This window comes from Manacus candei, unplaced genomic scaffold (assembly GCF_025592945.1).
Source record: "Manacus candei isolate 608988 ecotype Guabito, Panama unplaced genomic scaffold, ASM2559294v1 h1tg000037l, whole genome shotgun sequence".
NCBI classification, from domain to species: Eukaryota; Metazoa; Chordata; class Aves; order Passeriformes; family Pipridae; genus Manacus; species Manacus candei.
In genome coordinates, this window is record NW_026138085.1 from 979,268 (window position 1) to 1,006,830 (window position 27,563).

The 27,563-nt window shown below is 49.3% G+C and overlaps 1 protein-coding gene across 4 annotated transcripts in view; it reads right to left on the reverse strand.

The window, feature by feature from the left end:
• SIL1 (SIL1 nucleotide exchange factor) overlaps positions 1–27,563 on the reverse strand; it is a 100,919-nt gene that overhangs the window by 24,921 nt on the left and 48,435 nt on the right. For all 4 annotated transcript variants that reach the window (XM_051793803.1, XM_051793805.1, XM_051793801.1 and 1 more), the window contains 4 exons: positions 19,968–20,088; positions 18,700–18,796; positions 15,227–15,418; positions 10,603–10,724 (listed from right to left, as the gene is read on the reverse strand). In XM_051793803.1, coding sequence (XP_051649763.1) covers positions 10,603–10,724; positions 15,227–15,418; positions 18,700–18,796; positions 19,968–20,088 — 532 coding nt within the window. The remainder of the gene's footprint in view (positions 1–10,602; positions 10,725–15,226; positions 15,419–18,699; positions 18,797–19,967; positions 20,089–27,563) is intronic.

Consider the following 27,563-nt stretch of genomic DNA (forward strand, 5'->3'; position numbering starts at 1 on the left):
TTCCTGTCCAGGTCCTGCAGAAAGAGCTCAGGAGCCTTTCTTTCTGTACAGAATACCCCTCAGCAAACTTGACCATGCTAGTGGAGATCAGGGATAACAAAAATCAAACGGCACTTGTCAGAAGGAGTGAATAGGGGATGTTTGGTGAGGTGCTGGGCATGTTACAGGAGTTTGCTCGGCTCCCCATAGATCTGCAGGATCAGGTCATTTCCAGCAGTGCTCCAACTCATCAGGACAATTAGCAAGGTCCCAGTCATGTTCTTAATATGCTGCTATTGTACCACAGGAAGAGACACGTGCCTGTCACCTTCTTCCCAGCTGATGGACCCAGGGATGCTGCTCGTTGTCCAGTTTGCTCCAGAAAGACCAGTTCAACACAACCCTGCTCTCAGGGACACACACCTGCCCAGCACACACAGAGCCATGGGCCCCCGGCCACTTCCACACCTTAAACCATGATCTCCACAGGCAAACTTCAACTTTCTACACCAAATCATTCCTTAAATTGTTTTAGACCCCCTCAGCCCTATTCAGTAGCTCAGGGGGAGGCACCCACAGCCCTCTCTTTGGCAAGTGTGCCCCATGTCAACACAATCTATGCACAGAGGCAAGATCAGCAGTGAGCACTGGGTGGGAAACTGGGCATCTCCTGGCGCTGCCATCACTGCCCTCACCCATCCCCTTTGTACCCTCTCCAAGCAGATGTGCTGACATAGCTCCATAACTGACGTGGATTTGCCTTGGCAAAGCATCTTTGCCTTCACTTGCTGCATCTCTCCAGCTCTAGAGCTGCTCAGGACTTGCTGACCATGAAAGCACGGTCATGGTCTGAGTTGTAAAGCCAGTTTGCATGGAAAGGACTTGCTCCCAAAACACAGTGGAGAACTCTCCTTTCTGCAACACCTTTTCTTTCTCCTCTCCAGCAGAAATGCTGTAAATGTTTGTGGCTACAGACCCCAGAAACATCCACTAATGCTGAAGCCAGTGCAGATAACACTGCCTGGTATTTCTCCATTACTGCCTTCCCTCTCACAGCCAGGATGGGAAATGCCAGCCCTGAGGAAATCGCACAGGTTGCCCGTGGAGCAGGAACTCAGAGCAGAGCCCAAACTCACGGCCCCCCTACAGCACTTCCACACCTCCACATTCCCGTTCCCAAGCTTTTTGGAGCATTCCCCTCCTCCTAGCTCAGCTCTCCCGGCACAGGGACACAAGAGCCATCATGCACAGCTGTGGGAAGCTCGAGGCAGAAATAGCAGCTCATTACCAACCCACGTCAGCACGCCAAGGGCCCCGACACGCCCTCCGTCCCCTCCGTCCCACACACCACCCTCACCACCCCCCTGCTCACCCCTGCCCTCCTCCAGCCACAGGTCTCACCAAGAGGGGACAACCAGGGCTGGCTCTACCAGGGGACATCTGTATTTCTCCTCAGCCCATGCTCGTGGAGGTTCACACCAGCTGAATCGCTGCCCAGGTGCTGACAGGGCAGGACCACGCCCTGACTCCATTGCACTCTTGAAGGTTTCAATCATAAAGCCAATTCCATTTTGGGTTCCATCTGTCTTTTTTCCTTCAGGGACTAATAATTCCTTACTGTGTGTTTTCACATATTAGCGGAACTGAAATTAAAACAGATTTTAATATGAAATGCCTCAGAAGAAAATGCATTTTTTAAAAAGAAATCTCAGAGTCGTTACTGTTCTCAGCTTGGAAAAAGAGCTTGTTAAGTAAAAACAGCGGGGTATTAATTTGGAAAACAACTCGAGTGAGTTCCTGCTCGTTCCAAGACATGCAAACAAACTAAAATCATTTTAAGAGGCTTTTCTGACAGAGTATGTGTGGAAACGTGACATAACTTGCTTCCACAAGGAGAGGAGGAACATGCAGAGGAGATCAGACACACTCCTGTGTGCAGCCACCCTGCTGTACCAGGCGTGGACCAGAATCCAGAAACCCTCTTCAACCCTCCCTGTTGCACTGCCAGGAATAGGTAAAACCCAAGAACCCTCGTGGTTCATTGTGTATGGCAGGTTTGAGCTGCTCAAGGCTTAGGGAAACCTCATTTACATGTCACCCTACGAGTCCCACCTGGGTTCTGTTCCCACCTCTGCAATCCAGCCACAGGGGCTTTCTGACCAGCCAGGCCCGCACGTCTGCTTTAATAAGGCAACTCCTGTGTTGATCTGGTGGTTTATACAGAGCAACAGCCCTAATTATTGATCCCAGCAGATGCAGTTAAGGATTAATGACCTGTCCCTCGCGGGGCTGTGCCCATCGTTCCCGGCTGTCGGGGCGGCAGCACCAACGTGTGCCCTCACTCCTCACCCACACAGAGACGTCCCACGTGGGACTTCCACGAGACTGATGCAGGCAGGGATGCCCAAAGCACAGGCCAGCTCCAGGATGATTGACAGAAGGGAGCAGGTAGGACTGGGCACCAGTAGGGAATAACAGAGGGAGTCAGATGTGGAGAGAAGCTCTGTGGGAGGACATTCACCATGACCCACGTATCGCCTGGGCTCCAGCTACACCAACTGTGGGAAGAGCCCTTCCTCTCTCTCATCCCCGACTTTCAGGGCAGTCAGAAACAAAGAGGAGAAACAGTCTGGAAAGGATGGATGCAAGAAAGTATACTATGTGCTCCACGTTAAATTCATGAGAGACATGCGTGCCATGTGCTGGAGGGGCACTTCTGATGGAAGCAAAGACACAATCCTTTGATGGCTGCCTTCTGGAACTGGCTGCAGCACCTTGGAAGCTCATTAAATGCAGCAGAAAGGACAAGTGATGTAGATCTATTGATGCTCTGAGCAGCAAATTAGTTTTCAAATCTATTCAGGGCTCATGCAGTGGGATCAAGGGGCCAAGACTCAGTGGGAAGCAGCTGTGATAGCATTCCTCCAGCTGATGTGGTGACTCCAAGCTGTCCCACGGGGAGGGGGCTGCCCACCAACCCAGCAACCTGGGGATGTTGGGTGGCCACAGACAGCTGCCCTGAGCAGCTCAGGGCTCACAGGGCTGCAGAGCTTCTCAGGCAGACAAGCCAGTGAGTCATGCCCTTCCAAACATGCCAGGCAGCTTCGAGGGCCTCTGATGGACATCTCCTTTCAAGCAGAAAAAAGATCATCTAAAATAAAGGGAGATTAAAACCCAGCTCACAAGAAGACACAGAATGTCAGCACTTCAGGGAAGAGCAAGTAGTTAACAGTGATGATGAGTTTCTTCAGAAAGAGATAATTTCCAGTAAGCTGTTGTTTTCTCTCATCATCCCGTTCAAACACCTGGAGAGCCTTGAAGGGGTGAGGTTGGCAGCAATCTGGTGGAAGGCCTGAGGAACTGTCTTCATGGATGAATAATCACCTGTTTCAATGAATCTTTAAGCACATGAAGAGACAGATGAGAAAAATCTTACTAAAACACTGTAGCAAGAGAAGAGGTAGGGTGGAAGGTGACAACCTGGAAACGAGGTCTCTTGCTGAGACTTGGTCCCTCTTCAGTCAGGACAGCCAAGGGCCATCCTTGGATGCCATGGAAACCTGCATTATTTTGCCTCCTATGAAAGCTCTGTGACCAGCAGCTCTGCCAGCCTCTCCTCAGCACAACGGGAAGAGTGGAGGAGCAAATAAGGTTAAATCCAGAAGACAGCCCACAAGAGGTAAGGGCAGCCCCCCAACAGCCCTCCAAAAGCCCATTTCTGCCATTGCCATTCAGCCCCAAGCCTGGCTTTGCATTCTGGCTGTGTGCAGCCTGTCAGCAATTAAATCCAACAAAAGCCACAATCAGGAAGGAGGAGGAGGGTGCACACAGCGGGACCTACAGAGGAGGAGGTGGGATCTGCATCCTCCCACGGGAGCTCAGACAATAGCTGTAATGCTTGGCTCAGTGCTGTCCACCCCAAACCCTCTGGGAGCGGGTACATCACCAAGCATCCTGCATTTCCTCTCTCATTGTTCATCTCCCATTCTTTGCTTCCTCGTTCTACTCAATGCACTTTCTCTACCTCCCTTCTGAAACACAGGACAATGGGCTGCCACAGCCTCCTGCACACCCTGATTAAAGAGCACAGGCAGATGCCTCCTCTCTGTGGAGCCTTTTGCACCTATTGCTTGGAGGGAAAGCGGGGAATGCACAACATGGGAAAGTCACAACAGGTCAGGAAAATAATGTGGGTGGTTAGAGAGGAAAACCTTTGAAGCCTGTGAAGCCATTAGCTGAGTGCACAGGCTGTAGTAAAAGATAAACAGAGAACATAGAATCATATGGGTTGGAAAAGACATCTAAGATCATCAGGTCTAACCATTAATCTCACACCACACTGCCAAACCAGGTCCCTCAGTGCCACATCTGCACATCTTTTAAATGCCTCCAGGGTTGTTCTGGTGCTTGACAACCCGTACAGTGAAGAAACTTTCCCTAATATCCAATCTAAACCTCCCCTGGTGCAACTGGAGGTCGTTTCCTCTTGTCCTGCTGCTTGTTCCCTGGGAGCAGAGCCCGACTCCCACCTGGCTCCACCCTCCTGTCAGGGAGTTGGAGAGCAAGAAGGATGAATAAATAGTGGCTGAAGAGACAGAGGAATACATGTTGTGTCCAGCTGTGGAACCAGGTCTGCACTGAGAAACAGCAAGTTTGGGCTGTTTTTTGTGGCAGAAAGTGATTAAGTAACCAACCTGTGTATTGTAAATGGAAACCACCACAATAACTCAAGGCTGCAGCACAGAGCATTTACTAAACACGAGGAGACAGAAACAACATGTTTTATATAATGCATGACCTGGCTGTGATGAGTTCTTCCTGCAGGTTGTGTCACCACCCTCCCTGCTAAGGAGAGGCCGCTGCCGAGCTCTGCTGGGGCAGCTTCCCAGTGCTCCTGATCCGATCCCTGCCACAGCCCCAGGCAGCACCAGCGGGTCTGGGGGGCTGGGTCTTCAGGGAAGGACACCACACACAGGTCTTGGGACAGCAGGAGCCACCTGCACTGCTGAGGCTGAGCCCTGGGATAAGTGGGAGAACCCAATGATCTCAGTGCTGGAGGAGCCAGGCAGGTCTGCTCACTGCCCAGGGTGATGTGAGGCCAAACACTCCACCTTCAGCCATCTGCATCCTCACTGCTCAGCCTCTCTGCCCACCTCTCTCGCACCACCTGCCCAACCCAGACCCCCTGGATGCAACCACTCACTCCAGAATTCCCACCCTTTACAGAAAGGACAACATCCTTGGACTAAAACCAGTCCCACAGAGTGAGGCCAAGGCGTCCATCCCACCTTGTCAGCTCTCCAGCAGTTGCAGGAACGTGGCACAGGACAAGGACCTGACCCCCCACAGCTGCACCTGCTGCTTCCAGACACCAGCACTTCCCCAGCATTTCAACTCCCCCCAAAACCCAGGGGCAAACCTTCCATTCTAGATTTTTCTCTCCCAGTCTTCCAGAGAGCACAAGGATGGCAGTTTACTCTTTAATTGTTAATTACACTTCCTTGTTAGATTTCAGAGGCTGAAAAATGTTTAGGGATTTATTCTTCTGTGTAATTAACCACAATGATGAAACACTCATTTATACCGCACTGCAGTTTTTGTTAAGGTTATTCATAATGGGGGAAGGCTAAATAGGTTGAGTTCATTATCATTACAGAAAAAAAATTGAGGTGACCCAATCAAATTAATTTGAAATTAAGTGCAGTGAGGCTGATAACTCCACACAAGTCAGGAGTTCAAATAAAAATAGAAGAGACAACCCACAAAGCAAGAAATTATAAGCGGGTAAGGAGTGGAGCTGAAATTACTGCGACTGGGACATGGCAAACACATGGTGTGGGCAAACAGGGCCACTGAAAAAATCAGGGAAAATTAATAAAGAGATGGGCAAAGACTGCAGGATGTAAAGGGGAAGCTGGAGGAGGAAGGGATGAAGATGGATTTGAAATAAATGGGTAGGGACAGTGCTCGTTAAGCTAACTAGATTTATTTCTCTGCCCAGAAATTCTTATGTCCTTACAAGACAGCATCAAAGCAAGGTCTTTAATTTAACTTTTCCTGGGTTTATTGCTTGGGCCCTAATGTTATTTAACAGCAGTGAGTGCCAACCAGTTTCATTGCACAGCTGGACCTGGCTCAAAACCATTAAATCTGGTGGAAGCTCTTTCCTCTTGACAGACACATCCTGAAGAAGCTGGTGCTTCTCCAGCAGAGCATGGAAGTCATGCACCCTAGGAGAATGGACACCACCAAGGAACTGATGGACAGAGCAAGGGGACAGCATTCTCCCATCCTTTTTCCCTAAGAAAAGAAGATGGGAAAGCAGAACTAAAACCAGCTGGACCCCACAATGCTGAGCATTGCTGGGACACCCCAGCCCAGCACTGTGCAGGAGGCAACAGAGCCCATCACTTGGGGAGCCTCTTTTAGGCTTCTCTTGAGAAGCAGATACATGGTTTATGCCTCTCCTTCCTTTACCAAAGTGGTGCAAGCTCTCAGTGAGCCTTAGAACTGGGTAACACAAATAATGGTGATTGGGGTGTTCAGGAGCACATGGACATTGTTTAAGGGGTTTAATCTTCTGGGAAATGGTTAAGACAATCCATCTCTAGACAACTCCTGAGTGCTGCTGCACGATGATGTTTGAGTTATCACCTGGAATGAGTTTACTCCTGAGCCTTCCTCAAGTCCTGTTTTAGCTCTCAGGGCCAAAGGGAACAGCGAGACCCCAGCAGTGCTGGGCTTGTGGGCAGAGGTTGTCCTGGGACTGCCCCTGCCATATGCCCTGTGCCATAGGGCAAACACCAGCTTGGACCATCAGTGTGACATCCCGTCCCCAGCCACCCCATCAGAACAGCACGTGGGTTTTTAAAGGACTGGCCAAAACACCATGAGCCTCTCACTGCAGCTGCACAAGGGGTTTTCCTCCCAGCTCCCCACTTTGGCCAGGCCAAAATCTCACCTTCTGCCCTCTCCCAGTGAAGTACAAACTGCTTCCCTTTGCCTTGAAGGTCCCACAGCTTAACTTTTCTCCATCCTCACCTCCAACTCACCCCTAAGCACACAGGGAGCATTTGGGATAAAGCTTCAAGAATGCATTCAACATAAATTATTATTCCCCTTCTAAACGGATTACAAAAATCCTTTTATTACAAAATACTAAAATGGTCAAATTATTGGTGTGGAAAAACGTTTCCTGAAGGTAAAGTTTTTAAAAATGGAGGTTTTAATCACAAGCATAATCCTTTCTGGCTCACATTTCCAGTCTTGTGAAACGTGGAGATACAGATTGCGCAGAGGCCTGGCTGTGCCACGAACAAAGGAAGATGCTGCCTGTAAATAGCTCAGAGGACATCAGAAGACACTTCTCTCATCAGCAATCTTTTTTAGCTTAATATAGCTCCTCTTTGCATAAAACATTGACATTTTTGTAATGTTGGGACCCAATGGTGCGAATGCTGATTGTCATCTGAAGATACTGGAGTGTACCTTCAAAATATGCAAGAACATTTTAGAGACAGTAGTTTCACTTGCCTCCAAAATGCTGTATCTTAATATTTCATACTTATATATATTTAAATGTTAGTACCACAGGATAAATGCTAACATGCTTTTATGCTAATGCAATCACTGGAAATCCAGATAATGTTGTGTATTGGCATACACTGTTAGTGAATTATGGATACCTAAATGTACAACCCCACATGCCTAGCAATTATTTTTGTTAGTGCATTTAACTTTTATTTCCAATCAGAGCACTTGAGGATTGTTCAAATGAAGTTTACTTTCGCAAACTGCAGAAGAGAAAACATTTTTGTTAAAGGTTTAAAAACAGTAAGACTGTGATGAGGTTTTAGAGTTGCAATAAGGGCACTGCTCAGAGAACTCCACCAGATGGAATGATGTTTGATTTGGTCACAGACTCAGCGATTCAAACCCAAATGCCTAAAGTGAAGGACATATAAGAGAAACAAGAGATAAAACCTTGATTTCTTCCCTGTCAGGTCACGGTCTCCCGTGGCAGAGGCTCAGAGAGGCAGAGATGGATGCTGGGAGGACAGATCCTGGCAGCTGGACCCCAGGACCCTGTGCCCTGAGGCCCAAATCACACTGTGCTGCAGCTGCTTTTCAAGTCTGGTTTAAGCCAAATAAATAGGAGCAATATCAGGAAGGAGAAATCCTGAGCTGGCCTTGGTGTGCCTTTTCCTCCTCCTCCTGCCTTTGCTGATCCAAATCTTGGCCAGCCACCTGGCCTGTTGGCTCAAGATGCTAATCCCCTGGAAAAACCTTTTATCCCAAATGGGCTTTCAGCACAGCCAGACCTGTGAGCCAGGTCCTGGCAGGACTGTGTGCAGGCCAGACCTGGGTGCTGCAGCTCATTGCTCCATCCCTTACCTGCTTCACCACCTGATCAGAGCTAAGGACATCGCAAATCTGGAGAAGTCCTGGGTATTTTTAAGAGTTGAAAAGCTCTGGATGTGACCCAAGCACGTCTGAGATCACTCTATGTCCAGTGGTTTTCTCCTGTGTTAAACACTTGCCTACAGCCAAACTCCCTCCTCCAGCCTGAGCTGTGCCAGGAGTTACTGACCTCCTGTGCCAGGCTGTGGAGCTGCTATCATCATGCCATGATTTTCCTCTGGGAATGTTTGCCTGGCTTGGAACCACTGGCCTGAGCCAGCCTGGCTGAAGAGACCCGGGAGGTGGCCACAGACCCATTTGGTGAGCAGCAGAGCATCACCTCTAGCCCAGGCACAGCTCAGCATCCAGTGCAGGATCTGACACCATCCCCAGGCACACAAGCAGATCATGTCCCTACAGCCCAGTGAACTGTGACACCTCTGGGAATTTACTGGAAAGTCCTACCCCCTAACCAATGCTCCTAGGAACAGCCATGTGTGAAAGAAATAAACAACAAGCCCTCAGAAAAACACGAGACATCAGGAAATGCTTAATGTGAAGTACCTGAAATGCCCCTGACAGTTTAACTAGAGCATGGAGTAAGCTGAGAAAATGTATGAACAAATAAATTAAGCAGAGAGCACACTGCAGACAAGTTGGCATGTAGGTGTCTATTGAGAAAGCTTAAGGACAGCAAGGGGAAAAAAAGCAAACCCAAGCCCAGGCATAATATTCTTCATATTTTGGAACAGAGCTCTCAGATAATGTACCATCCAAACCACTCAAAATCACCATCTGCCAGAATGTCCTTCAAAGAAAAAAGGTCTAAAAGTTTCTGAAGCAGCAGTTGAGTCATATCAGATGAGAGGTTGTTTCTGTCCAAGGAAAGGCCTTTGCACTCGAGTGAGGAATGCTACACAAAAGCATGACTCTTGTGGCCACACATCATATGATGTGACAATGAATTTTTTGAGTCTTGACCATGACATGTCAGCTACATCTGGAAAGAAGCTCTTTAACAGCTCCTGTTATTTCACAAGTTACCTGCAAAGGTTTCCAGATCCTCTTCATAATCTTCACTGTATGAAACATAAAATTAAGAGTCTACCTGCAACTGAAGACCCTGAGGAAACCATTCCAATATTGTTTCCAACATTAGGATACACCAGAATATGAAGAGCAGGTCTGTGTTTCTGATGTGTAAGGGTATATCTTATAGTGATCAGTGAGTCAGGCTCTGCTTCAGGCCAGCAGCTGGATCCCCTCCTGGTGTAAATCTGGGTACCTGCTCCTGTCCATGAGGCTGTATGACCTCACACACACTGAGGGCCAACTGCATCAGACACAGGATTGCCAAAGAAATGTGTGCACCGTGTATTAGACTCAGCCAGAAATAACTTATGATGTTGGAGAAGGCAACTATACTTTTAGGTGTGGAAATACGCAGATAAAACAGTCCTGACTTTCAATCTGCACTCTGCACTTCTGACCCTGGAGTTTGGGACCACACAATGCATTTCTAAAGCCTCTGCACCTCTCAACGCACATCCCACAAAGCCCCAAACCCCATAAAACAAAAAGGGCACCTAGCAAATGGAGCCCACATGGTACCACCTGAAGAACTAAATGTGATGCCCCAGCACGAGGCAGACTGGGCTCCTTCCCCTGAACCTGCAATATCCTGCAGGCCAGTCTCCTCCTGATTCAGCTTCTGACCCTGTTCCCCTTTGGTGTCAGAAGCACCATGTCTGTGGGGCTAAAACCCCCCTCCAAAGACCATGGCAGTTGCTATATTTCTGAAGCCAGCATCTTGCTACCCTAAAGCAGCCCAGGAGAAAGGAATAGGAGGGAGAAAGGTGGCACTTGTAACTGCACCCTCCTTCAGATCTTCCCCAAGAGAGGGCTGTCAAGGGGATGGGAGGGAGGCAGAATTATCCCCCCTTGGACTTTGTACAAACAAAGAGTTGAGGGAAATCAAGAAACAACCATAGATTCAACACCAAATCACTCTGGGTAAGTCTGACAAGCTGGATGAGGATGGACTGAGGAGAAGAGCAGGGTAAGGGGTGCAGCAAGGAAAGGGGAGAAGACAATTTTGGGGGAGAAGACAATGTGGTGTGTCACACACCAAGAGAAGCTCTCAGTTTGTGCTATCAGAAATAAATCAAGAGAGACAAAGAGAGGCAGAGAGCCCACCTGGTGTCCCGGGGTGGCGGGGCTCACCTGGACAGGGCGGCTCCCAGGACGAAGGCAGCGTGTTCCTTCAGCGCCGCCTCGGAGCTGTTCAGCCCCTCGATCACCAGCCGGAGCCCTCCCATGGACAGGAAATCCTTGGCATTGTCCACCTGGGAGAGAGCAGGTCCCCATCAGCACGAACCCCCAGCTCCTGGAGAACACCACCCCTCAGAGAGCACAGCGTCCCTTCCCTCCTGGTCCAACCAGCACAGTTTCAAAGCAATTAAAAATTCAGAGGGAGCAGCTGTGGCTGAATTCTGTAAAAATCCTGCCACGATGTCGTGGCTGCAGAGGCACAGTGTCCTGATGGGTGGCTTTGCCACATGCAGAAGGCATTGCTGGAAACTCAAATACTTTGATTATAGCTACCAAAACTGTTCCTGACATGAATTCTGGTAACTCAGGTCAAAAATTCAGTACATCTGATCAGAGAACTCCAGCTCTTTGCTCTCTCACCTGAGCAGGCCTTTACTGGGAACCCAGGGAACCCCACGTTTGGAAATGCAATTAATTAATTGATGCTGCAATTGTAGCACCAGGAGTCAGGGATGTTTAGGAGCCTGTCAGCACCAACAGCGCACGTTGTGCTGCCTGGGGTGAGGAGCATGGGCAGTTCTGGGAATTCTCCATGAGTACCATCAACAACTTCATGTGGACAAGGAAAGCAAAAGCCAGTCCCTGCTTGGAGGAGCCAGCCAGGAACTTCCCCTCAGGGCAGCCCGAGAAATTATTTTTCTAAAACAAAAAATATTGGACTAACTGCCAGTAAGGAAAAAGTTTACACATTGGTGGGGGATTCATCAGCCTTTGACTCTAACCAGATCTGGGGCTAACCAGGCACAGTCCCAGTGGGCATCTGGCCCTGGAGAGGAGATCAGAAAAGGCTCTGAGTGCTTGCAAACAAAATTTAGAGAAACAGCACAAAGTGCTTCAAGTACAAAATTCAATCCAAAGTCGAATCAATGCATTTTGGTATTCAAGGATTTTTTTTTTTTTTTGCAGTTTAAAAGGGGATCTGATGAACACTCAGAACTGCCTGTGCAAAAAAACCAGGGTTAGAAATTCGACATTTCTCCTCCCTGAAAGACAGGGAGAAAACAGCAATCATTGGTGGATGGGAACAGAATATAAAAATGAGTTATCAGCCAGGCAAAGCGACCCCCTGATGGGGTGGGACAGGACAAGTGCCACAAGGCTTGCAGGGTGTGTCAGGCTCCAGCACCATGCTGCAGCTGGAACGCTCTTCTAGTGAACCATGACTTCATGCTCAGTGTTATATTTATCCAACCATGTACCTTCACCAAAATTGGCCATAAGTCAGGTATTTTAGGTACCCAAGAGAAGGAAGAAGCTTTATGTCCTACGGGTATGTTGTTACCAACCAAAGCAGGACCTGGGGAGCTCCAGCTCATCTCTGCTCCCCACAGGGACAATACCCACCACTTGCTGTTCCTCTGCAAAGCTGGTCTCTGCAGGTCTGCTGGGGCTGATTCAGGATTTGCAGCAGCTTTTGTATCCTTTCAGATCCCATTCTTTTAACTGTCCCAATAAACCAGGCCTGCCAGAACTCTCACTTTTCTGCAGACCCACCTTTGTCTACAAAGAAGTCTATGCAGCAACCTAATTTCGGCTGTCAGTGGGTCCTTTTATTGCTCAGCCTGTGTAGAAACTGTTTTAATGCTGGAATCGGACGTTGACTTTGCACAATGGACAGGCAGGAGTTTGCATCCCACATCAGGTGTGGGAAAACCAACCCCCACTGTAACCTCACCAGCACAGTCCTTCAGACCGGCTCCAGCGTCAGTGAGACACCTCAGCTGCAGAATATAAATTGTGCTGTGGAGCCTATTTTGAAGATGTGTTTATCTTTTTTAACTGGAGCCTGTTGTGAGAGCTCCTTCCCTCAGCCACCGTTTTAAAACCAACAAAATCCCCAAACTTAACAACTTGAAGGCATTAACCCCTCTGGGGAGCGGCAGATGCTGTGAGGCAGCAGCTTGTGCCTCGCTTCAGTCCACTGGAATCGGCACAGAAGGAAAACCAAAGATCAAAAGAGCTCTTGAGTAAAGTACACAGGCAAAGTGGGAGAGGAGAGGGATGGGAGAAGAGCAAATATGACAGCAGTTATTCAGGGAGCGGCTTTGAATCGGAGGAGAAAGAAAATAGGGAAGGAAGGCGAGAGAGAAAACATTAGGAAACAAGAGCAAGGGAAAGCAGCGTGTCAACCATAGGAGATGGAGAGGAAATTAGCACTGAGAGATGGTGTAGCATGTCAGAGGAGGGGAGAGAGGAAGATAAGGAGAGTAAATAATTGAGAGAAAGAGGCTGCAATGCCTGAGAACAGGTCTTGGCTCCACACACGGCTGTGCAAGGACCATGAATGCTGTTTATGAGTTACGCTCTGTCCTCCTCACATTTGCATTTGGTTTTATGCATTACAGATAACTCAGCAAGCCAAACCTTCCTGCCCCTTCTCCAAGACGAGCTCCTGAACATGCCAAGCTGAATCCTGACTGAGGAGAAGCAAACCAGAGCTGGCAACACAAATCTGAGCATACACAGAGCCCTTGGGCTGACTCTTCAAAAGCAGGGGAGAGCATCTCTCCACGGGCTGGGCACTGGCCACGGCTCCTTTGCTCCCTGCAGCGTGCTCAGAGCCACACACTGCTTCACACCCCGCTGCTGGGGGGCTCATGACCACACCACGGAGCTGGGAGCATCCTTTGCTTGCACACCCTCCAGGGCACAGCATTTTCCACTCGACAGGGCACTCTGTGCCCCGGAGGCAGCAGCAGGATGGCCGGGAGCCAAACAGTTATCAAGAGCCATGGCACGTCACCGTTCAGATGGAGGGGGGGGAAGCGGGACCAGCAGAGCCGTCACTGGTCCCACACGTGGGGGGAGCTGCCCTGGGCCAGCCACACCTGCAAGGATCCCTGTCCTCCCTCGGCTGGGACTCACTGCAGAGCACTCCTGACAGCTCAGCCCTTCCAGGGTTATGCGGCACAAGCACATTTGGCGGCTGTTCAGTAATTACATTAAGCCAGTGCCGCTAAAGTCAGTCCCAAGCAGAGATAATGCTCTGGACGCATTCAACTGACTGGAAGAAGAAAGAGGAGGAAAAGCCATGCTGGCTTAGAGACAAGTCATATTTCTTATCAGCTTCCTGCCTGACGAGAAGGTGCTGCCCAGCCATCTGCCCCGCCAGCGCGGGCACAGAGCAGCGCTGTGATCACGGCACAAAGGAGCCCTCTGTGCTCCCGCCAGCCTCCCTGCCAGTCCCCCTTTCTGACCCCTTTGATGCTCGATGTGGTTCCCTTTGATGCTCCAGTCCCTGCTCCTCTCACCAATCTGAAATTGTTTGCCCCATCCTGTGCTACAACAAGCAGGCAGGATTTTATGCTGGAATAGTGCAGATCCTTACACTGGAATCCGAAGCATCCCAGGGGGTTTGGGGGTCGCTTTTCAGCAGGCTGGAACCCTTAACCAGGCAGGATTAGCCCTGAGTAGAAATATGAAGCTCTTTGGGCAACCATTGTTCACACTTATTCTCTGAGTCAGGTGGATGCCATCAGTGAAACAAAAGCAGGGAGAACAAACAGCACAAAAGCTTCTGCATGCCCAGGACAGGGATTTAGTGTGAAATTCAGGACAAAGAGCCCTGGAAATAACACTTCTATTAGCTGGCATATGGACTCCCTCTCTCAGCAACACATTCCTTCAGCTATCTGCCCCTAAAGTACCACATTTGGTTTAACAAGTGACATTCCAGTGAAAGGGCACCTCCCAAGAGTTGTCCCATTCACCCTCTGAAATGATAAAGTGACACTGGAAACTCTCCCAGACCATTCCCGACTATCCCAGTCACTGGGGAGGGAGAAGCCAAGTCCTTTCCCATGAGGCAGAACAGAGCCCCGATGCCCAGACACCCACCTAGGGGTGGCACCAGGGAAGGCACCAAGCCCAAGGGAGGAGAGCTCTGTAGAAATGTGTCAGCTGAGAGCAGAGCAAGAGAGATCAGAGGGAGGGGGGAAAAGTGTGAGCCCAAACCTGAGGAAGAAAGACTTCAGGAAATATATTCACCCTCACACAGAGCTAATTAGCACAGTGAGGCTCTACATGCCACTGCTTACTCAAGCCAAGACAAAATAGAGGTTTTTAGGTGTTTGTCGCCTCCTTGGTTTAAAAACATTCCCTGTGAACTGATGTAAGGGCACATGCCTGCAACCACGGCAGCTTTCCATGGAAGCAGCAAGAAAATAATTATTTTCTTAGCAGCCACCACTCTACTTACCCAAATATGGCACATAAAACCCCATTTTGTAACATTAAGTAGATAAAAGAAGAAAAAGAGAGGATAAGAAAACCCACCTGAGAACAGATAACAGATCAGGCAGCCCCTAGGAAACTTCTGGCTCCTGGCACAAGCAATGATTAATTCAAACCTGGATATAAAATAAGCCTGCACTAGCCCTCTGCTGTCTGTTATTGTCCCAGGATTATGGTAATTAAGCAATTTGTATTACCTGATACTGATAAGAAAAATAAACCCCCATTTCTGACACCACATCCCCTGGATTTTACATGGTAGTTACTAATGCATTCTTGTTACCTGGTGAACATAATATTCGAGATCATAAAGGGCTGCTACTTTTTCATCCAGCGTGGAGGCAGAACTGTTGAATTTGCTGATTAATTTAACCATAATTTCATAATCTGTTTCCATCTTCATGTTCAGCTTTTCAAACTCCTCCTTCAGCTGCTCTATGGGCCGGAACTTCTTCCTCACCTCTTCCTCTTGAGCCTTGAAAGCAGGAGGAGGAAACCACATGTGAAGATAGGAGATAAAGAGAGACAAGACAGACACAGAAAGAAATCCCAGCCTCAGATTTACAAGGGGAACCTGGCTGTCCATGCCAATGGATTTAGTGCTGTGCACTAGAGATGCAGGGGCAGCACTGGAGGGTCCTTCTGAGAAGCCCAGGAACCCAGTTGTCTGTGACATACCTGCAGCACCAGTGAGCACCAGGGCTTTGTACACCACTTCTAGGTCTATACACCATTTGTACACCATTTCTACATCTATACACCATTTGTACACCATTTCTACATCTCATGTCTTTCCAGTGCATGGGGCCCAGAGGCAGCATTGCTATTCTCTGTTCGCCTGCAAGTAGATGTTCTCAAGATCTGACTGGAAAAAGCCCTGAGCAACCTCCCTGAACCCACAGCTGACCCTGCCTGGAGCTGGAGATGGGGCTGGAAAGCTCCAGAGGTCCCATCCAGCCTGAAGTGCCCAGTGACTCCATGCCAGTGGCATCAAGCAGATCTCCTCGAACATGGATGAAGATGCTTTTGCCATCCCAACGTTCCAGGATGGCTTTATCTCTCAGGGAAAGGTGCACTCACTGTGGGGACAGAAGCTGTCAGAAAGGGAAGCAGAAGGAGTGGTGATAAGCTGGGGGTAGCTGAAGTGCCAGGCCAGGGGGCTTGGCCAGGGGACAGCCTGTCCTGAGCAGGGCTCATCTCCCTGGTAGTAACAGCACCCCAAGCGCTGCCACGAACCAAGAGAGCTGACAAAAGGCATGTGGTGAGAAGGAAAATGATCTGTCAGAGATCTAGGAGAGCCCCAGAGGCACAGGAGCACTGGTGGCACTGGGACAGGCGGGGACAGAGCCTGGTGCTGCAGGGCATGGATGAAGCAGAGAGACCAGGCTGGAGCTGGGCTTCCCTAGAGCAGGAGAAAGCCAGAAAGACCCTTTTCAAAGGGATTCATCACAAACACAAATACCAAGCCATGTTTGTACCCGGGAGTGACCCCCAAGGGGAGGGTTTCCACGAGCCCCAGTCCCCTGCAAGCACTGCCCTGCTCCTCACACAGCAACAGAAGCCAAGGGCTGGAGCCATCAGGGGAAAAACAAGTGAGCAATGGAAGTGAAAGCTCTGTCAGCCTAATGACTGCTGGCCAGTTTACCACAGGTACCACACACAGTGCCACCCCCACCCAACCACTCCAAACTGCCTTTGCCAGAGCACAGACAGGCACAGGCTCGGTGTAACTGAGTTTCCTCTGACACAGTTCCTTCAAGGATGAATTTGCTCCCTGCAGGAGTGACTGTAAATGGAATACTTAAGGTCCATTAGATGTAGCTGCTTTTAGCCCAGTTGATGGGACAAAAGCTATTCTAACAAGGGGGTTAAAATATAGCTTATTTTCATGTAATAGAGCATTGCTAATTTTTGCATTTCAATGATCCTCATTTCCAGCAACAATGAAATAATCTTAGAGCAAATGAAATACTGCCCTGCTGCCACATAAGGGGAAAAAAGCCTTACTCTGACTTCAAGACTTCAGAGCCTTGAATTCTACTTCAGTTGTCCTTCAGCTGAGCCAATGCCAAGGCAGCAGGAGCAGTGAAGGTCTAAGGAAATGCTGCTGAGGGGGAGAGGGCAAAGAGGCTGTGACCCCCCTGAGGAGTCACATATCATCCCACCAGTGGCTGGGGACAGTTCCAAGCCTGGAGAGGCCTGGAAGCAGCACTTCTATTCTATTTTACTTTGGGTTGGGGCTTGTGTAAGGAAACTTCAGCCTGTGCTTCACCATGGCCACTCAGGTTTTGCTACCCAGGGCATGAGACTGGAAACCTAAAGCAAGGAGAGTAGTAACAGGGAAAGGAACTCCCTTTATAAATACTGTTACACTGCAATCTGGCCACATTGGGGTCTGCAGACATTTTTGTGAATCGAGCAGCAGTTGAATAAATAAATCAGGTTGCCCAGAGAAGCTGTGGCTGCCCTGGATCCCTGGAAGTGTCCAAGGCCAGGTTGGACGGGGCTTGGAGCAACCTGGGCTAGTGGAAGGTGTCCCTGCTGTCAGAGACTGAGATAGTTGATGATTTATGCATTCTCAGGCTTTTGACACACCTGCTGGGCGCTTAGTAGGTACACTGTACTGTCCTGAAAACAACAACTGACCTTGGGCTTTTGACAACAACTGAAAAGAGCCGAGCTTGCGGGCCTTTGACTGTTACACTGTACCTCTGATAGCCCATGAAGAGTCGACCTTGCAGGCTTTTGCCTATTGACACCTCTGCTGGGCGATTAGTTACGCTGTCCTGAAAACAACAACTGACCTTGGGCTTTTGACACACCTGCTGGGCGATTAGTTACCTCTGATAGCCCATGAAGAGTCGACCTTGCAGGCTTTTGCCTATTGACACCTCTGCTGGGCGAACAACAACTGAAAAGACAATGTGCCTCTGGAGGACTAAGTCCAAAAAAGGGAAAAGCAACCCCTCATGCCAGAGAGGCGCCAGAGCATATAAACTTACTGGTGACTTTGGGAATTTGGGAGTTCTTCTCCCCCACCGCCTGCGAATCAAGACCATCGCTCCCAAGCATCGCTGGATCCAGTGGGCGGTGACTGTATACTCTCAGCTTCCCTTTTCCCCTTACTCTCATCCTGGTTTTCCTCTCCCCTAAACAGTTTCTCCCCCCCAAAGGGGGTTCTTTTCTTTTCTCTTACTCTCCCTGGCTCTTATCTTGCCTTTCTCTCCCCTATGCATTTTTTTTCTCCTCCCCAGAAAGGTTATGACCTATTGATTATGACAGCACCCAAAAATGTTAACCTATCTGTTGATATGAAACTATTAAAATAAATCTTATTAACTTACCTGTTGATACAAAACTGTTGAAATAAATCTTATATATTTTCATACACCGATTATCTAGTGTCGCTTCGCTTTAATCCACCCCAAAGGAATTTTTGATAAAACCTAGGTTACCCCCCCCCCTCTCTTTTCCTGGGGCGGGTCGTAACACCTGCCCATGGCAGGGGGGTGGAAAGAGATGATCTTTAAGGTGTCTTACAACCCAAACCATTCACAGAATTATAGAATCATACAGAAAAGCCAGGGAACTGTATCACTGACAGGTTAGCAATGGTATTTTAGGTTCATATTCACCAGATTAGTTTGCCCAGTATTTTCCCAAGCAATCACTTTAACCATCATATTTCTGCAATGTGTAACACAGGGTGTGTTCACAGCACTGTGCATTGCTTTACAAACAGGGAACTCTCCTTACCTTCCTTTCTGCCTTCTCACTTTCCTTCATTTTCGCCAAGGCCTTTTTGAGCTCCTGGGACGTGAATGAATTTGCATCAACATCCACCTTGCCCAGTCTTGCAGAAGAAACAAAACAAACCAGAACATGTTTTGAGTAAACAACTGCATCTATACTATTTTCACTGTGACATACTAGCAAGGGCTAAGGGCAGGAGGAAAGGGATTAAAAAAGCACCACACTCAAGAAAAGATTAGTCTGAGTGCTGTATTCTGTGAGTGGTTTGCACACATCTCACCCTGGCAATCGAGAAAGGCTCTGTAATCAAACCCTCCGACCCAAAATCTAAAGTTCTAACACAATAAAAATAGCTGATTAATTTATGCCTCAGAATTTCATGTTGTAATACAGAAAGCACCCCTGTGACACTAAATCATTGCTAAGGACTCACAAGCTTTAACCTGGAGATTTCAGCTGAAGTTCTGATGAGCATCATCAGTCAGAGCAAGGGCAAATCCACACAGAAATCACACAGAAATGCTAAAAACCATGTTGTGCTGCTCTTTACGCCTTTCTCATTGGTTCAAGGAGGGTTTATCTGGGCCACAATCACTCTTGCATGGATAAAAAGGAAATCCAGCTGCTGAGGCACCATGAAGATAAAGAGTATCTCCATGCCCTGAGCAGGAGTCAGTGGGAGAGCGAGGAAAGAAGTGGGAAATCCCACACACTTCAGGAAAGAGGTTCCCCACAGAAACTAACCCTGTCTTGGTTAGGAGGGTGCCAAGGGGAAAGTCAGCACCAGTGGAACGTTTAGAACACGTTGAACAATGTGGGTGCAGGAAGGCAGTGTGATCCCTGGAGACCATGGCAGTGTCTGATGGGCCAGGGAAAGCTGGGATCCTGCTCCAAGCTGGAACAGGGCACCTGGCTCAGGTCACACAGCCCCTCACAGCTGTCCCCAGGGGCTGAGCTCAGAAAGCAGTTTCAGACCAACTGCTGCAGATATTACAAAGGACTAAATCTCATTGAAAGAAGCCACACTGCCAATTTAGTTTCGGTGTCGTAGCATGAGAAGCCATGAGGGTGTCTCTGAATGTGCACTGAGGGCACTTCCACTGCCATCCTGAAGGGATCACAAAGGACAGGGCTCCGTTTTGAGCACTGCTGAACTCTTGAATCAGCAATTAAGTCTCAGGAAGAGACGGTAATTGGGTGCACCAGGGAACATAGCCTCTAATAAAAGGCATGAATCCTGCAGCCCACCCACCCTGCTGCACCTCTTGTACCTTTTTCTTCTTCTCTCTTCTCTCGTGTCACTTCTCCCATTTTCACTATCTGGGAGTTTGGCTTCTCTCTCTCCTGTCTGCAGGTTCAGCCTCACGTGTGACCCTGCAGGAACAGCCTGACCTGCAAACAAAGGTGGGGTTATCTCAGAACATCTGCAGTGTTCCAGCTTTGTGAGGAACTGGGAGCTGAAGGCACACACTTCTCCCCCAGAGAAAGGGAGAAAAGCCTCATCCTGCACCAGGAGCAGAATATCCACCACCAACTGCCCTCCCCTCCAGCAGCACCTCTGAACCACAAGTGCTGCTTTACCCTCCCAGATGTGCCACCCTGAGCCACCAAACTTCTCCCTGTGCTGCCAGGCTGGCTCTGAGCCACAGCAGAGGTGGAACCCTGAGCCCAGCAGAGCATCAGCTCCCTCCTCCCTCCCAGACCAGTTCCTAGGAGAGCACTAAAACTCCACAGCAGGAGTGGATTTGGAGACTATATGGAGAAAGGGGAATTGGTTGCTGATTGGGGCATAAAATGCAGTTGCCAAAGGGAAATCAAAGCATCCTGCAGAGTCCAGCCAGGTACACTGAACATCAAGGCTGGGCTGAGCTGGAAATACTGTATTAAAAGGAATATATGATCACTGCTATCTGCCAACAAAAATACACAGAATACATTAAGCTTTGGTTTTAAATACAGAAAAGATGGGGAATTGAAAGTGGTTTTCCTTGGTGACAGTTCACCACAAACACATCCTGGTGGCCAGCCCAGCACTGGGGTGGACAGGAGGCAATATTTGGTTGCTTCTTCTTGATGGTGCTTCTTCTTTTGATGCAAGAAATCTGCTTGTTTAGGAGAGTGAGGCTGCAGCTGAATGACTGCAGAGATCTCAGCTGTCACAGATGGACAGACAGACACACAGCTGCTCACCTTCCTCCCTCTTGATGAGGAGTCCCTATTCAGCCTTTCCTTTATCTCTTCCCTTTTACCTAAAAAGACACCTCACATAACATAACACAGCAGGCAGGAGACAGAGAGCATCTCCCACCAAAGGCAAGTGAAGGCAAGGGTAATTATTTTGTACAATAAATACATGTACTCAAAGACAAAAAGCTCTAGTCTCGGGAACGACCGGATTGATCCCTCCCTCTTCAAGACCAAAGAGACATTTCTCTGATCAAAGGACCTGGTGCTTCCTACACAAGACTAGGATGTTTGTCACAACTCAGACAAAAACATTTCAAAGCCTACAGCAGGTTCATGCATTTAGAAAAACCATAAAAATCCATTTTGGAGGATTTCCTATTAAAACAAGGTGCATTTCTGATAGCTCCTCTTTCACTCCACCACATCCTGCCCATAGGAAGTTGCATTGGCTGGATATACAAGGGGACAGATGTGATTATCTTCCCACCTTAAACTATGCAAGGACAGGCCAGATATGCCTCCTCCACACCTGAAGTGCTTTCCACTTTCTTTGAGCAGATCCAAACCTCCTCCTGTTCCTTTAACTTGTGACACATGGGAGCTTTAACCTATATCTATCTAGAGGAGCATCTTCCCAGGCTGAAAAGGTTTTGCAGGAATGGAGGAGCTGTGCCCCTCACAGGTGCTGTAGCTGGGACATGCTGGTCAGAAAGGAGTCTGTAGGATGTCCATGGAAAGGACAACACTGCATCTCCTCTCCCTGGTTTAGGAGACACAGAGACAGGGGTCTGCCAGCAAGGAACACACAATAAAAGATAACCTGATCTGGTGGAGGGTGTCCCTGCCGTGGAGGGTGGAATGAGATGAGCTTAAATGTCCCTTCCAACCCAAACTGTTCTAGGACAAAATGTCATCGCGTGCTGATGCAACACAGGGATGCACGAGGACATGTCCCTCCTCCGCGGACACAAACAGCGCCCCGGGGAGAAGGCAAGGGGCGAGCTGGGTCCTTCCCCTCCGGGGCCAGTGCCTTTCCTGCCCGTGTCGCCAGCGCTGGGACAGCGGGGTCACAGCCCCAGCAGTGGCGGCAGCAGCTCTGGGCTGTCGGACACAGCCAGGAATGCCATCCCCGCCGGAGGAGCGCGGCTCGGTGCCCCTGCCCGGTGTCCCTGCTCCGTGCCCTGCTCCATGTCCCTGCTCAGTGTCCCTGCTCCGTGCCCCTGCTCCGTGTCCCTGCTCGGTTCCCCTGCTCCGTGCCCTGCTCCGTGTCCCTGCTCCGTGTCCCTGCCCGGTTCCCCTGCCCGGTGTCCCTGCTCCGTGCCCTGCTCCGTGTCCCCGCTCCGTGCCCCTGCCCGGTTCCCCCGCTCCGTGCCCCGCTCCGTGCCCTGCCCGGTGTCCCTGCCCGGTGTCCCTGCTCCGTGTCCCTGCTCCGTGCCCTGCTCCGTGTCCCTGCTCCGTGTCCCTGCCCGGTTCCCCTGCTCCGTGTCCCTGCTCCGTGTCCCTGCTCCGTGCCCTGCCCGGTGTCCCTGCCCGGTGTCCCCGCTCCGTGCCCTGCCCGGTTCCCCTGCTCCGTGCCCTGCTCCGTGCCCTGCTCCGTGCCCTGCTCCGTGCCCTGCCCGGTGTCCCCGCTCCGTGCCCCGCTCCGTGCCCTGCTCCGTGCCCTGCCCGGTGTCCCCGCTCCGTGCCCTGCCCGGTTCCCCTGCTCGGTTCCCCCGCTCCATGCCCTGCTCCGTGCCCTGCCCGCCGCGCTCCCGCCCCGCTCCCGCCGCATCACCCGCTCGGCTGGCGGGGGAGAGCGAGGAGGAGGAGGATGGGCTGTGCTTGAATGAACCATCCAAACGGAACGCAGGCTCCAGAAGGGCCGGCTGGCTCCGGGGGCCCGGCCCTGCCGTTTCTATTTTCAGCGAGCGGTAAATAAAACAAAACACGAACCCGCCGCGCACACGAGCTCCCAAACCCAGCGCAGCCGAACTAAGGAGGCGGCACCAGAGAGGGCACAAACCTTCCCTGCTTCTGCTTCTGCACATTAAACGAGATTTGACCAGGACCATCCAAACCCCAGAGCAAAAATCTCTCCCTTGATGTATTTAAGCGGCTACAGGGATTTCTCCTTGCTCTGAACACAGGTTCATGCCACAGCAGGACAAACATGCTGCTTTAATACATAAACCATGAAAAACATCCCTGTTTCCAACAAAGAGACTGACATTGTCACTTAAAAATATTACAGCTGCTCAAGACAGGTCCCCAGTCTTATGTAGTTTGGGGTATTTTGAAGTATTACTCATAAAGTGTGTTTGAGGGTGGGTTGACTTGAATAATGTGATTAAAATTGCTGATTTAAACGAGTAAGCTGGAAATCCTGAATTTTAATCATGTTTCAATATGTAGTGTCTAGACATTTCCCTTAAAAATAGTCGATTCTCTTTGATTCCTGTAATTTGATACTATTCAACAACTGGGACCACGCTCTGGAGCAATACATATGTAAGCAATTACACAGCTTCACATGCTGCTAAAAAAGAATCATATCCTTAATAGCTTTTTCCTGAGAGAAATTAATTTTTTACTTATTGTTTGCATTAAGTTGCATTTGGGAAATAAAACTCAATTAAGAAAATATAAAAACATGTTTATATTTAAGCCATTTTGTGACGTTTTTTCTCCTTGACACCTTAGACAAATCAAAGATGTGTATCCACAGGTAGGCATTGCATATACGTGTTACTGGATGGTCTCACTTCCCAGACAGCTGCGAGATCTTCACTCCTCATAAAGGGAAAGAGGAGTTTCCATTCTAATTAATTTCTCACCTCTAAATCGAGTACCCAGTGAGCAGAAATAGCTGTGAAATCCCCTCTGTGAACCTGCTGAAAGGGCTACAGCTGTGGAGGAAGCAGCAAACCCCTGCCCCCAGAACCTGTTTGTGCTCCTTACCACTTAAAAAATATCCCACACATGGAATTTTTTTAAACCACAATTAAAATTGTTTGAATCATAGAATCCCAGAATGGTTTGGGACAGAAGGGACCTTAAAGATCATCCAGTTCCACCTCCCTGCCATGGGCAGGGACACCTTCCACCAGCCCAGGTTGCTCCAAGCCCCCTCCAACCTGGCCTTGGACACTTCCAGGGATGGGGCAGCCACAGCTTCTCTGGGCAACCTGTGCCAGGGCCTCCCCACCCTCACAGGGAAGGATTTTTCCTAATATCTAATCTTTCAGTTTGAATATGTGTCCCTGCATCTCCTTGGGTTGATGGATCTCAGAGAGAGAGCCCCAGGGTTTGAGCAGCTCACCCACTATCCCTGACAGGGACATGCCACCCACCTGCCACTCAATCACTCAGCTGCCTCACAACCAGAAAGATAGTGTCCAACAGGTAAAGCACTTCCAGAGAATAAAAAACCCCTTGTGACTGCAGGAATGACAAGGTCTTTATTGGGAATAGATGACAAAGCAAAATGACAGCATTTATTTTTCCAGGCGGGAGACACTGATCCTGTGGCAACGCGCTGCAGGGATGGAGTTATTCCTGTCCTCCATTTAATCCCTTTATCAGCTGCAGAAGCACCAGGACAGGCTTTGCTCTTCTCACAAACCAGCCCTACACCTGGGTGCAGCTCCCGGCCTCCTGGAGCTCCCTCCCTGCGTTAGCACTCGATCCGTTCGGATGTGCTCTGTCCTGGAAGTTGCTCAAAGTGACGCCGAGGAAGACTTTAATTTATAGTCCCATTCTTTTAATCTTGGTCAGCCAGATTTTTTCAGACACCTGTTTATATCTCCTTGTAATATATTGGCTGGAGCAGCAGCACCGGGGCAGCTCTGAGGCAGCAGCTCCCTCGCAGGGGTTCTGCTGACATTTACAAAGCGAAGCGATTCCTCTCGCGTGCTTTATGTTATCAGCTAAACCTGTCGGCTTAAATTATTGCCTTGTAACCAAATCACAGCTATCTGTTACTCTGCTCTGGGTACGCTTCCCAGGCTCTGTGCCTATATCAAGCTTTGCAGAGGCTGAAAACAAGACGATAAATAAATAAACAAATGGAAAACAGGCTCACAACTGAGGCAGGATCAGGTGCATTATACAACACGTAAGTAAAAGCACAAGGGTGCTGTGTGGAATATGCAACACTCAATAGTGTTATCCAGGTGATATCCAAGGAACTCCAGCCCTCTTCTTCTAGATCAACCAAATGACCAACCGTTTCCTCTCAAAAGCAGAATGGTCTCATCCTGCCCAGCTCCTTTCCAGCACGCTGGACTCGATGATTCTTGTGGATTATTCCATTTTATCCTGTGTGATTATTCCATTTACTGCTGGCCACAGGTGGTTTTGAGTTTCAGCGTGGGGACAAGGCTGAGCCCTGACACACCACACAGCAACAGCGTTAAACACAACCAAGTAAGTTGTACCTCATACACAGACCTGCAAACTCCCACTGAGATTGTGCAGTAACTCACTACTCTCCTGGCAGTGGCTTCCCCAGGCCCTCCCCAGCTCTTGGACCCCCAAGCTTTCATCCACTGACTGCCCAGCAAGAGGGGTCCAAGAGGGACGTGAAACTCCCCCCCTCCAGCACCACTCTGTCCCCTGTGGCACAGGAATGTCCCCTGGGAAGGTTTCTGAAAGCAGAACAAAGGTGATTCAGCTCAGCAGATCCCTGCTTTGTCCCCAAGTGAGCATTCTTGTTTGCCATTGCGAAACAATTCAAAAATCTATTAAGGGTGTGAAAACAAACCTCAAGTTATTGAGTCAGTAAGTGGCTCTGCAGCTCTCAGAAATCACCTCGGTATGTGAGCAAGCCTCAGATAACATCTACCTTCCTTTACTCTTTGTTTCCCTCGAACAGGGAGTGAGGGGAAGGGACTTTCTTTCTGGAACAGGCAACAAAGGAATCTGGAATCAATAAGTGAATGTTCCAGCAAAACACACCGGCGGTGCTGCAGTATTAAAATAATCACACTGACAGAGCATCCACAATGAGTTATCTGATGGCACCTTCTCCTTTAATAAAATAATGATTAAAAAACACAAGGAGACAAATCCCAGGAAGCAGCAGAGCCCCCCACTGCTGCATCAACAGCTCCAGGAATCACCAGTGCCAGGGGTGAGTCGAGGCTGGGGCATCATGTGCTGGTCACACACAGGGGGACACTGCCCTGATTCCTGCTCTGGCCAAAGGATGGGATATCCCACACCCTGGCACACTGGCAGCATGAAGATGTAGCCTGCTTCTCGTGTAGAATGCCAGGCTCCAGGGCAAACAGAGGCAGCTCTAGTGTTGGGGGGCTCAGTGTGAGCTCTGACCCCACACTCTCCAGCTGGTACTGTTGAATAAGGAAGCAGCAAAGCCTGTCTCCTTTTTTTTCCTTTCTTGCCTATAAAGGCAAGTCATACCACTCCCTGGATTGCTTGTTATTTCCAAACAGAACATTTTTACATACAAAAGGAAGGGAAGATGTGTAGCAGACACAGGTAAGGAAGAGATGGATTACTGATGGGAAGAGGAGGCCCAGAGCCTGAATCTCATTTATTTCTTTCTGCCCCTTTTTCACTCAGCTACAGTTTTTTGTATTAGTTCACTTTCTGGCACTCACTGCTCCTCTCAATTAAGTGCCACTGGAAAAGGTCATTAATATGCTCTATGTCACCTCCTCCTGATAGCCTTGGGAGAGGTTTCACAGCACCAAGCCCGAGAGCTTCCCCAGCAGCAGTCCCAGTATCCCTTGGCATTCCCCAGCATTTCCCACACTGCCTCACTCCCAGCACAGGCCATGAGGAAGCTCAGACAGTGGTGTCCACATTCCAAGTACAGATTCCTGTGACACTGGATGCTTTACAAATCCACTGCATTTGCAGCTCTTACTCCCACTGGTTCTGTACTCCTGCTGGGAAGGAGCACAGCACATCCTCAAAGGTCCACACCATCAGTGACAATGGGGGCTCTAATAACCTACTGCAATCAATTAAAGAGAACACTTTTATAAAATCACTGTATGCTTTCTTGTTCATAAACTGTTCCTTAAGCACTGCAGGGGATGGAATGCAGGATGGAGCCCTGGGGTGACCCTCCTGGCCAGTCCCACTGTGCTACCTCTGCCAGCAAGTGAGCAGTCCTGGGGGTGTCAGCATGGTTCCATCGCTGTTGTTTTGTCTTATCATTGCATCCAGACAAACATCCTGCTGTGCAGAGGGCCAACAAGGACAAAGAGATGTCCTTCTCTTCCTGGCATTGCAGAGGAAACCACAAGAGAAGAGTTTTTTCCTTAAAACATGAGCAAATACCTCTCACTGCTGCTGCCTTCTGCCTCCCAGAGCACCCAGACAAACATGGAGCAGGCAGGGCCAGATCCCCAAGCCACAGACATTCAGTCCACAGCAGCAACATCCACAGGGTCCTCCAGAAATGCCTGAATGGGATCAGTTGTTGGGAGACTGAAGAACAGTTAAAAGAACCTCAACAAAATCCTGGAAGTTCCACGTGAGGCACTTGAGTTTGCTGGTTTATCTGACAAATCTTTCTGTAACACTCCAAGCTATGCTAATAAATATCCTGCAATTCGACCTGTCAAAATGGTGATGTCTAACTACAGCATCTTCTCCAACACTGATTTTATTCCATGCTGCAGTAGAGCAGGGACAGAAGCCACCTGAAATGCTCTCAAGCTTGCCAAAAG